The sequence below is a fragment of the Corvus moneduloides genome, chromosome 21 (assembly GCF_009650955.1).
Source record: "Corvus moneduloides isolate bCorMon1 chromosome 21, bCorMon1.pri, whole genome shotgun sequence".
NCBI lineage: Eukaryota > Metazoa > Chordata > Aves > Passeriformes > Corvidae > Corvus > Corvus moneduloides.
This window is the reverse complement of record NC_045496.1, coordinates 368048-385115: the sequence shown is the minus strand read 5'-3', so window position 1 is coordinate 385115 and position 17068 is coordinate 368048. Positions and strand designations below refer to the sequence as shown.

At 53.0% G+C, this 17068-nt stretch overlaps 2 protein-coding genes across 2 annotated transcripts in view; one reads left to right on the top strand and one right to left on the bottom strand.

Annotated features, from left to right (window-relative positions):
- Positions 1 to 280: 280 nt before the first annotated feature.
- LOC116454500 (collagen alpha-1(I) chain-like) lies at positions 281 to 4216 on the bottom strand. The gene is made up of 4 exons (XM_032131194.1): positions 4050 to 4216; positions 3253 to 3420; positions 1636 to 1804; positions 281 to 1121 (listed from the first exon to the last, which is right to left on the bottom strand). The coding sequence occupies exons 1-4, from the start codon at positions 4214 to 4216 to the stop codon at positions 549 to 551; spliced, it is 1077 nt and encodes a 358-aa protein (XP_031987085.1). The 3' UTR covers positions 281 to 548.
- The window catches only part of LMX1B (LIM homeobox transcription factor 1 beta), an 89317-nt gene continuing 76363 nt past the window's right edge, over positions 4115 to 17068 (top strand). The window contains exons 1-2 of the mRNA XM_032130739.1: positions 4115 to 4564; positions 4866 to 5052. Coding sequence (XP_031986630.1) covers positions 4426 to 4564; positions 4866 to 5052 — 326 coding nt within the window. The 5' untranslated portion in view covers positions 4115 to 4425. The remainder of the gene's footprint in view (positions 4565 to 4865; positions 5053 to 17068) is intronic.

Here is a 17068-nt window from a genome sequence, read left to right as displayed (position 1 = left end):
AGATGAAGGCGCATGCAAATGCCTGGCGCCTCCTCGCCCGTGCCTTTAATCATGGTAAATTGGCTCGCGTTCCTCCGGGCCCCCCGAAAAGGCACACGGCGGTACCGCACCGCGGAGGGGTTAGGACTCCCAGCGCTGCGCAGCCCCCGCCGCTCCCTGGGGCTTTCCGGCTTCTCGGCGCGGCCCTGACGCCCTGCCTGACCCGCCTCGCTCAGCAATTTTCCTACCCAAATACTGTCGTGACGGGAACACAGCGCAGAGATAGATAGCATCAAGCGGCCTATATCAAAGACGTCCTGCTTTATTAAAATACCGGCTCGGTGCTCGCCGCTTTTCATGCGGCGCGGCCTCCGACCGCATTCTGCCGGATACCGCCGGCACCACCTCCCCTTTCGGCCGCCCTAGCTGGCCCCGGCCCTGATGACTGGCCCTGTCACCTGCTCCGTGAGGCTGCCCGGGGGTCCATTCCCTGGGCCGGGGAACAGCCGGTGGTCAGACGGGCCGGTTCCTGTGGGGCTTCTGCGAGGCACGGGGAGACTCCGTGTGGTTCACGAAACATTTGTTTGCATTACTGAACAACAGTCCAAAAATTTATTGTTATTGTTATTAGTAACTACACTTAGTAGCTCGTTCACATCCATCCTTCCGAGGGGGGGAGCACGGGCTGGATCAGCCACCGTCGTGCGCCGCCGGCGGTGGCTCCTCCCGGGCCGGGGCCGCTCCGCTAGGGCTACCGAGCCAACGCGGCCAGGCCGTGGGACTGCCCCGCACGAAAGCGGCCGGGGGCAGAGGCACGGCGACGTGGAGGCACCGGGCGGCGGGCGCGGCCGCCGGGGGCTCGGTCGGAGCTGCAGGTTTGCAGAGCCTGTCTGGGGAGTGCCCGGTTGAGGGAAGCATAGGGAGCTCCGTGGACAACCGGCAGCGAGGCCGCCCGGGGGGCGCCCGCCGGTCTCCGTGCCGGTGCCGAAGCTAGGCAGCTGTCCACCGTGCCGGCAGCCTGGTGCCCCGGCTCCCCGAACGCTCCCGCCACGGGCCTTTTTCTGTGCACCGATGCTTCGGCGTCGGCCACTGGCGGGAGGGGAAGGCTGGGGCTCCGCAGGGCAGCGAGTTGCGGAGTCCGGCTGCGGGTGGAAAACAACAGGACACAGTGAGCCGGTGTCACTCGGCTGCCTAGTGGCTCCCCCCACGCCCCGCTGCCGTGGTGCTGCAGAGCCGGGGCCGGCGGCCGCGCACCGCGAGCCCGGAGGCCTGTCCGGCCCATCCAGGGGTGGGAAGAGCCGCCGTCTCCGCGCTGCACAGCACCTGGTCCGCTCTGCCCCGCTGCCCCGTGCCCCGCTCTCCCTGGCCCCGCCGCTCGCCCCGGCTGACCCCGCAGCCGCGGAGCCGCTGCCATGCCGCCGCGCGCCGGCAGGGGGCAGGCTGCGCCCGAGCCCCGCCGCACCGGGCACCGGGCCCGGCCGAGCCGAGGTCAGCCCGGCCGGGCCGCGCCGTCACCGCCCCCCCGCCCGAGGGCAGCCCTGCTAGCGCGGATCCGGCCGCGCACCTCGCGGGGCAGCACTCGCCGCACGAGTGGACCACACGTCCCGCACCAAACCGCAGCCTGCGGAGCGCCGGGCACCCACTGGTCGCGCCCACCTCAGCAGGGAAGCGGGCGGTGCCCGTCAGTACTGGGGAAAATACGCGTCCAGGCAGCCGGGAATGTGCATAGACAGACTGCACAGACACCCACGCATCCGCCGGCACCGCACGCTTATGCGGAGAATGCCCGGAGCCCCCCTTCCCTCGTGCCGAGACGCCCGTGGCCCTCCCGGGTTACGCTCGTTTCTGTCCCGCTCACGACGGGGGTCTCGCTGCTCTCCCGCAGCGCCGGGTACCCGCGTGCATGTGCACCGGGCGGGACCAACGGGCCAGGAGCGGGGACGGGGCGGCGCGTCCCGGCGGGCGGTGGGGGAGTCGGTGCAGAGGGCTCGGCCGTTGCTAGTTTTCCCGAGGTTTCCTTCCTCCTGCCTCGTTTGGGAAGGATTGGGACCGGTTGCATTTCTTGTCCGACTCTCAAAATTAACTCAAAACAAAGAGATTTGCCTTGCAAATAAAAGGAGAATTCGAAGGAAGCCGCTGGGAGGTGGGGCTGCTTAGTCTGGTTTGGGTTTATTTCTGTGATGGTTTTGCGCGTGGGTGTTTTAATTGCATTTCGTTTTTCGTTAAAAGCATCATATAAACCTATATAACACCTCATCGAATTGTTTTCGGGGCAGGAGCGGGGATAACAATTACCCGGCGCAATGCTCGTATACACACACGGAGAGAAGCAACAAACCTTTAGTGTGATATTTGCGAGTAAAAGCCCACGAACAAAGCTGGAATTACTGCTGCGGATGCAGGGCTAGGGGCTCTCGCTCTGCTTCCCGGTCCCGCCGCTCAGCGCTGCCTTTTCGTTGGGTTTTGGAGAGGTTTTTTTTCCGTTCTTTTATAGCGAGAATTTATGAAAACTCTTGAGGAAACAAGGGCTTTAATTTTCCACGCAATTGTAGAAGATAATTTGACGGAAGCCCTGTGTGATGGAGAACTCCGAATCCTTACGGGAAAATAGGAAAGGGACATAAAAAATTAATGTGAACGAGCAGCTTTTTTGCCGCCGACTGAACTGTGAAATCTTAGCAGCCTTTATCTTGATCTCAGAATTAAATAATCATATATTATTTTTTCAGCATTAACGACAAAGATTTTCAGATTTCTACTGTCTAGAAGAAAAACAAATAAGCTCTATTACTGAAAACCTTTTCAAGAACAATTAAGTAAAACACAGCGACGAATTTCTTTCAAAATTTTTTTTCCATACGAAAACAGTATAAAAAGAAGTTTTGTCTTAAGACCCACAAAATAGAAGCATTAAGTAATTCAAGTTAACACTCGTCCTGCTTATTAAGTATCAATATTTTGGGAGCATTACAAAATATACTCCTTCTTTCGGCAGGGTCATGGCATATCACGGGTCCCATTAAGAATCTCCACAAATAATCTTTTCTGGATTTTCATTTTCTCGTGTTTAGATTTTTCAACGGTATCGGGGGGAAAAAGCAAACAAAGATACAAACAAAAACGAACAAACAAAAAAACCACGAAAGGGGAGCCGGCGGCGCGGGGTCCGGCGCTCCGTGCGGGATCGCTTTTCCCGTCGGTTTTTTTCCTCAGAGGGAATCCCGGCGCGGTGAGCTCGGACAGGGCTGTCCCGCACACGCACGCGCCGCGCACCGCACCGAGCCCTGCGCGTTCAAAAGCGTTAGCGAACGACCCGAGCGGGCAGCGCTGCTGCGGGAGCGGGCACGGGGTCCGCCGCCGCAGAAGCACCCGCAGCCCTCGGGCCGCTGCTCCGCCTGAGCTCTCCCGCTGGCAGCCTCGGCGTGACGGTTCGGAGCCGGCCTTCAAAAAAGGGCGTGCGCGGCGCAAACCGCGGTGCCCCGTCCCGCGTGCCCGCCAGGGCGAGTCTCGCCTCCGCCGTCCGCGGGACAGAGCCGCGTCCCGGCCGGTCCCGGGCGCCCCGAGGGAGGGTCCTGCCGCCACCTGCCCGCGGCCCGGCGCTGGACGCGCGCTGCTACCTACCCCGGACAGGGCAGGAGCCAAGAGCCGCCGTCGGGCCAGGAGCAGCGCGGGGCGCGGACGGGGGAGCGGAGCAGCCGGGGCCCCGCTCATCCGCCACCCTCGGTAGCCAAGATCGTTCTCCCCCTCCCCGACCCGCGGGAGCGCGACCCGGGCCCACGCTGCCCACGCCACTCGGCCGCCCCGGGGTGCGCGGAACCGCCCGCCCCGGACGCCGCCGCGCTTCAGGGGCCGCGGGGGCCCGGCGGGGCCAGGGCACTATTTGACGTCGAGGAGACGGATCACCGCGGCGCAGCGATACGCCGTGCACCAATGGAGTTCAAATGTCAGCAAGTTTGAGGAGGGGTGAGGCGCCGGGGGGTGTGTTCCTCCGCCGCGGCCCCTGCTCTAAACGGCGCGGCTCCTCGGGCCGCCGCACGGCTCAGGGGCTGGGAGCGCCGGGAGCCCCGTGCCCCGCCCGGCCCGCCGCGCCCGCGCTCCGCCCGGCACGGCCCGCCCCGGGAGGGCCCTCCGCGCCAAGCAGGGCGTGGGTCCGGCGCTGCCGGCGAGCAGGTGACACCGCGGCTGCCCGGCGCCGTGTGCGCGGCATGTGCGCGCCCGTGTAGCGGGGCGGCCCCATGGGCGGCGGCGCCGGCTCCTGCCTCTGCCCCCCGTCTCTGGAAGCCCGGGCAGGAAACGCTCCTCATGTCTCCCAGATAAAAATAAAAGCGACTCCTTCCTCCCGGCCGCAGAGTGTCCCCGCGCCCGGCCCGACGCGGGGCTGAGCTGGCCCCGCCGCCCGGCAGCGCCTCTCCCCGCCGCCCGGAGCGCCGGCCCGACCCGCGGCTCATGGACATCGCGACGGGTCCCGAGTCCTTGGAGAGGTGCTTCCCGCGGGGCCCACCGGACTGCGCCAAGATGCTGGACGGCATTAAAATGGAAGACCACCCCCTGCGCTCGGGGCCGGCCACGCTGGGAGTGCTGCTGGGTGAGTTGCCGGTCGCTTATCGGCTACGCCGACAGCGGCCCCGCGCACCACTCGGTGCCCGGGGCTGCGCTCCGAGGGGCCCAGCCGGTCTGATGCGGGCTGTGGCCGCTCAGCTCCGGACCGGCGCGGGGCGCGGGACTGTCTTGCCGGCATGTGCGGTGCGCGGGGCCGGCAGCAGCCGTCGAGCTCTGTGTTACCGACCGGCTGGGCCGGGCGGACTGCATTGCCCGGGACGGGATCTGGGGAGCGGGGCCGGGTCGGGGCCAGGTCCGGCGCCTGACGCCGCCGTCTGCCGTTGCAGGGTCGGAGTGCCAGCACCAGGCCGTCTGCGAGGGCTGCCAGCGGCCCATCTCGGACCGGTTCCTGATGCGGGTGAACGAGTCCTCCTGGCATGAGGAGTGCCTACAGTGCGCCGCGTGCCAGCAGGCGCTCACCACCAGCTGCTACTTCCGGGACCGCAAGCTCTACTGCAAGCAGGACTACCAACAGTAAGGGCGCGGGGGGCGGCGGGGGTCCCGCCGGGGCGGCCCGGCCCGGCCCGGGGCGCGCGGCGGGCTCTGAGCGCGTTCCCGACCGGGCCGCACCCCGTGCCCGGCGGAGCGGGGCAGCTCGGCATCGGGGCTCGCGGCTACGGGTGGCGGCCACGGCGAGTGGGGACCCCGGCGTAGGCAGCGCGGCGGGCACGAACGGGACCGAAGACAGCGAGCCGTGGCGTCCGACCCAGGCAGGGTGCTGCCCCCCCGTCCCGGGCCCGCCGCGGTCCGGTACCTTGCGGCGCCGTCGGAGGGGACGGCGAGTGGGGCGGCCCGGTCCGGTTCGGGCTGCGCAGGCAGCGCCACGTTCGGAGCCGTCCCGCGGCACTCTCCTGCCCGCCGCAAGTCCCGTCCCGCCGCCACCCGCTGCCCCGGAGCCGCCCCGAGAGGCCCGAGGCCAGCCCCAGCGCCGCCCGGCCCGCAGAACGGCCGATGCTACAGCCCGGCGGCGGGCCGGGGCTCGGTGCGCTGCTGCGGCCGGCCCGGTGGAGCGGCCGTCGGGCGCGGAGGGGACGCGGCGGGGCCCTGCCGAGGGGCTGGCGCAGCGGAGGGAGAAGCCCGGCGCTGAGCTTGGCCACGGCCCCGGCCCCGGCCCCGGCGTTGCCTGCGCTCTCTCTTATTCCGGCTTTATCCCCAAATGTCAGGCGCTGTCGGGAGCGGCCCCCGCCGCGTCGCGGCCCCGCGCAGGGACGGAGCCCGGCCCCGCGCCGGGCCGCCCTCCCCTGCAGAAGCCCACTTCATGCTTGTCACCTAAATTGAGGATCCTTTTTGTGCCGGGAGGGGGGCGAACATGGGCATTTCAATCACTAGGACATAATATGGCTCTGCTAGAAGTCTGACAACAAACAAAGAACAACAACTATTGGTTTGCATCAACTTTTGTCAGGCATTCAGCAGGCATCCAGAAAGGCCTGAAGTGGCTTAGTGGCAACAATGTGCATTTCATAGCTACAGCATGAAAATCCATCTCCATGGAAACGGGTAGTAAATGCTAACATGACATGCTGAGTATAAATATTGTGAGGGTTATAACTCTTGTATAAATGGCCGAGATAAATGTCCCCCTGTTTAGGAATTACAACAAAACATGTTATTTCATGCTGCAGCCCTCGCTAGCTCCCAGAGAGTCCTCCATGGCCCGGGCACTGTGCATGGGAATAACCCAAGGCTTGCCCGTGGGCTGCCGCCATCCCGTCTTCGTGGGGCTGGGGCTGTGGTACCTTTAGGGTTTTCTCGTGCCCGCTGCAGGAAGCCCATCCATGGGCTTTGCCTTTCATTTCTACACAAAATAAACCACCCTGGGGTAGCTGTAGTTGTAGATCGATGAAACTTCTTTTTCTGTAGGTAGTAACGCCTTACGTATTTTTGTTAATTAGTAAAGAATGTAGAATAGTCTTCAAGCTACCTTAAAAAGCTTTATTTGGCAATGTAAATATTTACATTAGTTGCAAATAAATGTACCCTCTAAGTTCCCAACTTTAGTTCCTGTAAAATAAAGAATTGTACTTAGTGACCTAAAAAGCAAGATCAGACACTATTGCTTTGTAAAACAAAAATACTTTTCTGACTAAAACCAGAATTGTTACTGCTTCAGAACTTCCCGTATTACCAAAAGCGTCCAATTGTAGAGGGGGAAAATGGGGTATCCAGGCTGCCGAGCAATAAAAAGATATCAACATGTTGGCCTTTGTTGAATCCCAGCACCTAGTGTGACATGACATGGTGCCCTGCTGTGTGTGCCCCCGAGGACTGACAGCGGCAGCGGCTCACGGGAAGGGGAGGGGAGACACGGTAAATCAAAATTTGTTTTCTCTGAGATTTTATTAGCCCAAAAGAGCAAACGTGTGAAACTGTGCTGACACGGATTGTGTGTCCTTTCAGAGCTGGAGAAATATTCGTTTATGGTAGCTAGAGGATAAAAATAGCTGTCTATCCGTGCAAGTGGCCCTGGGCTGTGCAGTACAGAGGGTCAGTTTTATTCATCAGACTGTGGGGAGTGAAGCCGTGAGCGAGCTGTGCGAGGCGACTACAGTAAGAGGACATAGCTGATGCTGGAACACTGGGATGGGAAATGCCTGTGTGCTCAGTGAGCATGCCTTGGGGTAGTGAGATGGAGTGGAATCGGTACGGAGGAAGACAGGGATCAGTAATATCAGATGCTTTTTGTTATCCTGAGTCCTATTTACAGATAACTGGGAAAAATAATTTAAAAAGGGAGAATAAAGTTTACTTAAATATCTCAGTTCCTGAAATTTGCCTTAAATAGATTTTTCGGTACGTAGTAATGTAATTTTAAAGGTCAGATTTCTCCAGAACTCCCAGGACTATAATCAAGTGCTGTGTATATATCTTTGGGAAAATGGTGTCTCATCTTTCTAATGAAAGCAAGCTTCTGATGGGTCAGATATCAGACCTTACACCTTTCCCTAGGTCAGGAATGATTGCTGCCCATCCTTGGATGAGGGCATTTCACATTAGGGGGAAGGGTGGAAACAGTTTTTCTTTTTCTTTTTTTCTTTTTATTTTTCTAAGAAAAATGTTGGCTGTGTGAAGCTACCCCTATGCTTGGAATGTTACAGCAAGTCCTGGGGGAGGTGGATTAGTGGCCCAAGCCCAGTTTGAAGTAGTCAGAGGTGCCTGATAAATGTAATTTTTCACAAAAATATCATCAGTGTGTCAGTGGGATAAGATGGGCATGTATTTTGGTCTCTTTTTAAAGAAGAAATTTAGCACGTTCTTGCATGAGTACATCCTGATGTTTTGAGTTAATGCAAAGTGCTTACTTTGCTAAAATTTAGGATTTTGAGGGTCAGGTGCATTTGATGGCAAGGTTTTTAAGGAGAAAAAACCTAGAGCAGTGGCACCAGGGAAGGCTGGCTTTCGCAAGCACAAGTCAAGCAGAAACACTTTGATTTTAATTAGAACTTTGCCAGATTGCTGCGCTTTTGGAACCTTACACGTACACTGTGTTTTTTTTTCTTTAAAAGAACTTTTCTTTCTGACAAGCTGAAACCTTCAGAATGAATGTTTTTTCAAAAATAGAAGGCTTGTGGTAGTTGTATTTTGGTTCTTTGCTTAAATGAATTTACTTATTGTATTACTCACAGCAGTGCTTTCTGCTACAAAATGCTAGTATTTGTAAATACTACATTTCTTTTCCATTTGTGTATTTCCTTTTTTTGTGTGATTGCGCTTTTCTGGTTTGTTTTTCTCTCACTGCCCAGTGTTATATAACGATTGCCCTAGTTATTTCTGATAGTAAAAAAAGATATGTTATGAAAAATAACTGTTCCAGGATATGTATTTCATATATAAGCTATGCATATAATTTAGAGAAAGATCTGTATTCCTGTTTTAGTTTTGGAAATAAAGGCTGTAAAAGAGGTTTTTATTCAAGGCACCAGATAGCAAACACCCACAGTTGCTATTTCATAATTTTTCATTAGTGCATTCTAAGTTTTGTTTAGGGTGAGAAAGAGAAATATTCAGGCTTTTGTTCTTTTAGATGTGTCAGGTATTGGTTTAGCATCACTTCTGGATGCTATTAAAAAGGACCCACCATGTATTTCTGTTCTTCATCTTTGAGTCCTTTCTTGTCGGTAACTGGGGTTGGTTTTGCTTTGCAGTCAGCACGGAGCAACACGTCCCTCGCAGGAAGGAAAGAAAACCCCATGAAGCCTCGGTGCTGTGGGGAAGCCTTCCCCTCTCCAGATTTTGGGAATGCTTTCACGCGAGCGTAACGCTGAGGCTGATGTTTCCCAGTTCAGTTGCATTTTAGATTCAAAATATAACGAAAGCTTCCCGTCAGTGTCTCTTGGTTTTGTGACTGTTATTTCTCGCAGAGCGCGGGCTGTGGAATGTGGTAGGAGCCGGGTGCAGGAGGGACCAAAGCTCCCGGATTCTGCTGCATGCACGGTGGACAATAGCAATGTGCCAACGGCAGGATTTGATGTGTTTCCAGTTTTCCTGTTTTATTTTTAACGGAGGAGCTGTTCCGCTCGTGGGTGCAGTCGTGCAGCACTGTGAGCTCAGCAGAACCGTGTGGATCGGGGGGTCCCTCCAGCTGCTCTTGCCTTGTGCTGGGCGGGCACTGGTTCTTGTGCGCGGGTCACAAGGAAACAACACAGAAACCAGATGAAACTTAGAGACAGGAGTAGCCCAAGCACATCCCCAGGACATGGAGTAATGATTAAAGTTATGTCATCCACTAAAAATGCTTTTCAAAGTCACTGAAATACTCTGGCTTTTTTTTTTTTTTTCTGAAAATCCCACCAGCCCCGCACCGTCGGTCTCATCAGCCCCATAAAAAAACCCCTCGGTACGATCAGACTTTTGTGGCATCTCGAAGCAGTCCCCGAAGCGGGAGCGCTGAGGAAATGTGGCTGTTATTTCAGCCGGTGACGTCAGCAGAGTGGCCGTGCTGGGGCCGGGCCCCCGCGGGTCCCCCGTGCCGGCGGGGCTCCGGCCCTGCGGGTGGCAGCGGCGCTGGCCCCGGCGGCACCTCGGCAGCGCTGGCCGCGGGCCACCCGCTGGGTCGGGGCTGGGCTGCCTGAGTGCTGGCGGGGATCTGGGATGGAATGTGTTTTGAGGATTTGGGGAGACATCTTGGTTTGCTGCTGCGATCACTGTAACATTGGACAAAATAATTGCAATGGAAAGACACGGTTTGCACTGATCCGTGGCAGGAAACGATAGGGAAGATCTTTGTGCGATATAGGCAATATGCAATTAAATTAACAGGAGGGTAATTTATAATGTTTTACTACTACCCTGAGAAAAAAAAAAAAATAATCGGAGATGTGAAATGCATTGCAAAAATTTCTTCACTTGTTATAACAAACAGGAATATTTTGCATTCTCTTTAGAAACTGAGTCTGTTATTTTCTGGTCTAAACTTTTGAGGTAGCTCAAAGGCATACATGCCCTTTCCAACTATCAATAGTATATCACGATAAAACAGCTGGATTGTAATGTCTCTTTTTAAACTTAATAAACTAGTAATTATGTTATTAGTGTATTTCAATGGTAAACACACACCCCTGTCACTTCTCTCCGTTTTGGAGCAGCCTGTAAAGCCTGGTATCTTCTAAAGTGCTCACTGCTCTGGTGAACCTGAAAGTAGTGGTGGGGGGGGGGGGGGGATGCAGATTTAGCCAGCGGTTGCTTCTTTTGGTCAGATATCTGGGCATAAATATTCGGGAGAGAAAGGAGTATGCTTTTCCTAACGCAGCTGTGATTTTTATTTTTCATTCCAGACAAAATTTGGATTTATACTAAATCTGCTATTTCTTGTAGTAACAGGAGTTGATTTAATTTTATTTAATGTCTCTTTCTTCTGGAATGGCGAGTGCAGCAGATAAAGGGATTGATTAGAGGAGACTTGAGCCCCCTGCGTGCTCGGTGTGGAGGCCAGCGGGAGGTTTGGGAGGTTTCAGCGCTCGAGGAACGACTGGGGCCCTCCCGGCTGTAATGGAACACTCACCGGAGCCACCGCGCCAGCGGCCGCGCTGGGGCTGCGCGGGCACAGGGACCCCCGCCCCACAGCGCACCCCGAGCACCCACGGGTGGCTGCTGGCGTGGCTCAGCGGGGCGATTTCGGGGCAAGAGAGAGGGCTCAGTGAACGCTTCGTGTTTGTTGTCAGTGCCAGGCTGAGAGCAGAGTCCGTGCCCGCCTGCCGTGCGCGGAGCTCCCCGCGCTCCGCGGAGCTTGTGGCACTTTGGGGAGAATGTGGAGTGTAAATATAACAGCAGCATTTCATGACAAAATTAGAAGAGGACTTTGCACTTCTCGGGCCAGCTTGGACCATGCCACAAGTTGCATAAAACGCAGAGTCAGAGGAAGGCTGTGGATTTTAAACCCCAGCAAGATGGAAAAAGGCCGTTGCTGTGTCCTCTGTAGGTGTACAAGGGCAAATGATGGAGTTGCAAAAACCAGGGAAAGAATATTCTCTTTGCCTACAGATTTTTTTTTCCCACATAATAAGTCATGTTAATGCTCAAGAGAGGTAAGAACCAAGCAAATAAATAAATAAAACGGTGAAGTGACTTGATCAGCAATCTCCAGTAAAGGTAAACAAACCAGGTATTGCTCTGGGATGGTTTGGTGTGGTAAGAAGGGGTTTTGGCATGATTTGGGATGATTACATTACTCACAAGGCAAAGATTGACTCATAATGAAATGACAGTTTCTTGTTCATTGCAGAATATAAAATTTCCACATTTGTTTTGGAACAAAGGACAAGATTAATTATAAGTAACAGTGTGTTGTGAGCCCCAACAGATGAGTCTGCAGCAGCCAAAGGAGGGAACTAGAGGAGTCTGGAGATAAGTGGGTGCAATTAGGAACAGAATTTTCCTTTCTCCAGGTGAATTGAAATAACTAAATGAAGTGGGCAGGAAATTTTTATTGAGTAGCCACCTTGCGGACTGTGTAGTTGTGGTTTGGTATAGCCAAAGCTATGACTGAAAACTGATCTTTTTGACAAAATAAGTATTAGAATTTATTTAGAAAGCAGAGGTGTTTTCTGAGTTACGGTATTTTATAAAATGTAACAGGGAGATAACCTCGTTTTGCAGCACTGGGAGCCTTAATAGCACTGGGGAAGGAGACATCACTTTTCTCCATTAGTAACTAAGTGAAAAAAATACATTAACAGCTTCACATCTAACTTAAAATAAATGTTGAAAGTCAAGCTAGACTTCCGAGTCTGAGAGGAGAAAGCATAAAAGAGGAAAAAATGGAAATACTCATAAGGTAAAATGAGCCTGACTTTTTGTTTGAAATGCAGTGTTAGTGTTTCTAACATGCATGCCAATATAGATGTGAATCTTCAGCGCCTTGTTCAGGCAAATTATTCACTCGTTTTAGAAGCCTCTTTAAATTCAATATAAAATTGAGGCAGATACTTTATTTTTTCCTTTTCTTTTTTTTTTTTAATAATTTTTACATATCAACCTTACGTTTACATTCCTGGACTTGCTTTAGCTAGACTTATACTTCTTAAATGAAATACTGTCTTACCCTTGCTTTGCTCTTCGGCATACCTGCAGTTGCTCTGGCCACACCGTGAGAGCTGCAGGCCTGAGCCCAGAGACAGCCCCTGGCACCAGCAGCACTGCCAGGAGCAGGCTGGGGGGGCAAGGGCTCCTGCGCCTGGGCCTCAACAGGCTGCTCTCAAAACAGCCATTTTGCAAAATAGACTCTGGTTGTTAAAAAACGAATTACTGGTAACTGTTTTCTCCTTTTATATGACCAACTCGTACCCCTAATAGGTGTGCTGCCATGGCCCTTTTTCATGTGCTGAATACACCTCAGAAGTAGAAACACCATGTGTGGCATTTTACGCAGTTCTAATGCAAATTATATTGAAGCAAAATCCTCACGATGAAGTATTTGCAGTCGCCATTAAGCATCTGAAGGGTGTAATGTTGAGGTTAGCATTGCCAGTGGCACCCAGGGTCTGCTGCACCGGGACCCCAGCAGCCCGGCCCAGCCCACCTGTGCATGGCTCATCACCTCACTCTCACAGAATGGGGGTTTTACCTTTCAAAAACTATTTGCCTGTGGGCAGAGAACAAGTAGACTTTTCTGAGATTGTATTACAGTAAAGGAATTGTTAATATGACTAATTTCAGTTCCTTGTTTTCTCGGGTTTGAAATTTTACAGTGATCTTCCTCACAGATACAGCAGAACTGCTGTAGCACAGATTGATTAAATTCTCTTGATATCAGCATAAACAAGGTATAGCACATTTCTTTGGGACTTGATAAGAGTTTGTGCTCTGATTCTCCTGTAACAGGCAGGTAGAACACTTGTCGTGGAGGTCATTTGCTTTGCTTCCAAAACATTTTATTTTCTCTAATATGCACAAAATTTTCCTCTGCGAACATTGACATGAACTTGTGAACACGCAACTCCTATTGGCATCCTCACTCATCAAAGGAGGGAATTTGGCTCTTGATTTTACTGCAATCAGTGTTTTATTTATAATGTACAAGAGTGCACGTGCACTCTCCCAGTAAGAGCTGATGGGATTTATGTGCACATGCTGAGGACCAAATCCTCCCGGTAGCTGTTAGGAAGTTTACTTTCACACGCTTGTTCCTTGGTGTAACCTGAATCACCATTCACTGATGACAAAAACAAAACAAAACCAAACAAAGAATAATCGTCTACATCAATATTTTTTTTTTCAGTTGTTACTTCCATCATGTTAGTATTATGATAGGGAGCAAGCAAGCTTGAATTTGCAGAAGAAACTATGAATATCGTTTTAAAGCATTTCTGGTTACAGCCAGGGATTGCTGTGATTGAGAGAAGCACCACTGCTCTTTACAGGCTGGCACTGGTGCATTCCTTGTGTGTCAGTGAGGGAGCACGTGTGTTGCAGCCTGTGGATGGGGACAGTTGGACGGGGACAGCTTTCCACTCCCCAGCAGAGGAGCTCGGCAGGGTGCCCGGCTCTGCTTGCGCAACTGGAGCCGAGGTCCTCGGCAGCTCGGTGGGACTGGACCCTTGGGCTGTGGCACGATACCTGCCAAAGCTCGTTAGTGAGAAAGGCCAAGTTCTTCTTAAACACCGACCCCCCAGAAGAATTGTATCCAACCTGTGAGATCCTGGCCTTTAACAGAACCAGCTTGACAACAGCTTGCGTTTTTCTGTTGCCTGATAGCGCAGTTCCTTCCTTCCCAAGGGAACCGGCTTCTCTCTACTCTGTTTTTTTTCTCTCATGTCACAACATTAATCTAGTTTCATGGGGATGTAGGTGCATTTGCTGAGGTTTCCTTTGATAGTGCATATCAAATGAGACAAGTGTTTAATTTGGTATCATAAAAAGAGGTTTATTAGCAAATCACAATAAATCACTGTAGGAAATAATGAAACCAAAACAAAAACCTCAAAACAAAACACTGAAATGACCACAGGAGAGGTGAGCTACCAGTGCCAGGGGGATACCTGGTACAGTGGTCCAGCTGTACGTGACAGTCTGGTAACCCCAGCACTGTTCTTAAATATTCAGGATCTCCTGCAGATTTTTCTTGGTAGCTGACGCTCTGTGGTGACCCATCCTGAGCACCTTGGCTGTGTCCCTCTGCTGTGCCTTGGGTCTGTGGCAGACGGTGGCCAGGAGCAGGCCCTCTACCCACTTATGAGCCTTGTCCCAACCTTTTGAATGGTCAGGAGCCACAGAAGAGGTGTACTGGGTGCTGTGGGGGGAAGATAGAGGGCAGAGGGAGGAAGGATTGAGCCAGCTCCCCAGGTTCCACTGTGGCTGCACAGGCTGGAGCTGGCCGGGCACCATATATCCTTCCCACCAGTTGAATGATGTGTTCAGGATACTGGAGCTGTGGTGGTGTGGCTGGTAGTTCACAAGGGTCCAAAGCCACGGGCTGTGGTGGATGGATGGCAGCTGCCATGGGGGAGCAAGCTGGAGCTCCCTGCCTGTGTGGGGTGGGGTCATGCAGGTTACCTGTACAGGTGGGTCTGCTGGTCTTCCAGCATTTCTGACTTTCCAGAAGAGGAAGAGCTGATCCTCCCCCCTCCTCCACCCCACTGTTAATAATCGTGGTTTGCAGACTAAATACCTGTTCCATGAATGTTTGTGTGTACATGGAAGCTTGAGTCAGTACCCGTCATCCCTCTGGAGCCCTCCTCGACGAGCAGCGTGAGCAGCGGGTACAGGAGCTTGTGGGGCTGGCAGTACATTCTCCAGCAGCTGTCAGCAGGCAGGGACATTCCCTGTGCAGAGGTGCTGATGCTGCCACTCAACAGGCCCCGGGTGGGGGTTTGAGCCAGCAAATCCCTGCTCCCAGTAGTGCCAGTGAAGCCAATTGCCCCGGCGTGCAGCAGCTTGCAGTGTCATGCAAGGTCAGTTTACCTGACAGCAAGCATCTAGTGAGAGCTCAGTGGAGCTGCTCACTGCAGTTTTTGGGGATGTGGCTTTTCACAGGCCTAAGCTTTTCACCCACTGCCTTCTATCTTCCCCCCACCTAAGCAGAAGTTGCAGTTTAACATCATGCGTTGTCTTCACAGTTGGATCTTGGCATGGGCTTCATCTGGTGATAAGAAAAGTTTCCCCTATGGAGTTTGACCCTGTAGAGTCAGGTCCCACTCACTCTGGAGTCGATACAGAAAGTGTGGTGGGGCCCGACATGAATGTTAGCACCAGCAGTGAGGTTGGTTATTATTAAGTGTGCAAATCGTGCAAAGATACAAATGGAATAAAACAATTTGAGGGAAGAAATGGCGGTGTAATGTTGCAGCGATGCTATCTCTGCACGGCATTATTGGTTTGAACCTGCCAGGCTCAGTGGTTGGAGCTGCAACAAACAAGTGATTCAGCTGATGGGAGCAGAAAGTGTTAATAACACTGACAGCTACGTTGGTAATGGAGGCACAGGCGGATCCTACTGCCAGGGATTCCCGCTGCGCCCTGGCTGCTCCTGGCCAGAGCTGCTGTGGAACAAAGTTCCACGGAGGAGGCAGAGTTTGTATTTCAGCGGCAGCTTCCTTCATGTCTTGCACTCAGGCTGCAGGAGCATGCATGACCTTTGTGGGGTCCATGAACTTCTGTGGGGGTGTCCTGAGCTGCAGGGAGCCGGCACTGCTCTGGGGTATGCAGCTCCCAGCAGCTCCTTCAATCTTGCTTCCCCGGCCTCGCAGCCCATGCTGGGGCTAGTTCCCAGCATGGTTTTGTGAGTGTAGAATAAATTAGTCATGATGGCGCCTGCATTAATTTTATGTGGGAGAATCCCCAGGGATTCCAGAGCAATTACAGGGAGTGCAGCCTTGCCCAGTGCAGCGTCCTCCCCATCCTGCTGCTGTTCCCCACAGAGAGAAGCAGCAAGAGGGGACAGGAGGGCTGGGTGATGCAGCATCCTTCATGGCAAAGCCAGTGCAGGATGGTCTATGGTCCCACTGCACTCCACAGCTGGCCCAGGGTGCCAGGACTGAGCGCCAGCAGCAGTGGAGCTCGCTCAGCTGCTGTGTCCTACAGAAAGGCTGGAAAACAGGCCCAAGGCAAGTGTGCTTTCTTGGCTTCATTCATGTCCCTCGAACACTGTTTGTCTTGAGTAATCAAAGTGTGTCCCATTTGTGGCTTTTTTCTTAAAAAATCAGCTCATACTTCGGCAGGGGTTTGTCTGAGCGTACAGCGGATACATTCAATGAAGAGTTATAACATTCAATTTGTCGATTGCCACAATTAAACCTCAGGTTTTTCACCCAACCATCCAAAAGCTAATTGGACATTGTCACTCGGGCAGGAATACATACAAACAAGGGCAGTCTATGGCCCCGGATCCCAACAATGTGATTTTCATCACCTTACCAGTCTTTGGGGAGTCTTCAGCTTCCATCTGGAAGTACCTTCAACCCTTTCCACCTACAGATCTTGAAATAGCTATAACAGAGAGAAAACCAAAATTACATGGAGTTTATTGCCATTTCAGAAGGAAAAAAGTGTTTGAAAAAGTTTATTCAGGAAGCCAAGGGAAGTTAAGTGGGAGACATTTGCCATTTCATCAGTCTGTTGGTGATAGCCATTCATGTCATAAATGGCTTGTGTCATTTGATGCCAAAAATAACACAATTTTCCTCCCCAAAGGCCTATAGGGTTTTTTTGCAATAAATGTTTATTTGTTAATAATATACTTTAAACAGTCCAGCCTTGACCTCAAGCCTCCAAAAGAATCCATCTTCTCTCTGAAAAATCCTGCAAAGTTTGTGTAATTTTTTCTGGGAAGGTGTAATTGATGGCGCAGTGAAGGGCAGTGTGTTTGCTTTAACTACTGCAGCTGCGTGGATTAACTGTTTATAAGGGCCTACTGTGCTTTGAATGGCGACTTGCTTAGATTTCAGGCTTTAGTTGACAGCACTTCCTAATTGTTCCTTGGATTTGCTTAAGTTCAATCAGTAAAAATAAATTTCTGCACAGAGCTCACCCATCGTTCTTCCCTCATCGCTGCTTC

Bases quoted from the DNA above. Each gene is read 5' to 3' on its own strand.
- LOC116454500 (XM_032131194.1), bottom strand. From the start codon at position 4,216: ATGGGGCCGCCCCGCTACACGGGCGCGCACATGCCGCGCACACGGCGC. The intron at 3,421-4,049 runs GCACGGGGCTCC...CCTTTTTTGAAG, and splicing joins GGCGCGGCGGGCCGGGCGGG to GCCGGCTCCGAACCGTCACG. The intron at 1,805-3,252 runs GTGCGCGGCGCG...GTAACCCGGGAG, and splicing joins AACGCGCAGGGCTCGGTGCG to GGCCACGGGCGTCTCGGCAC.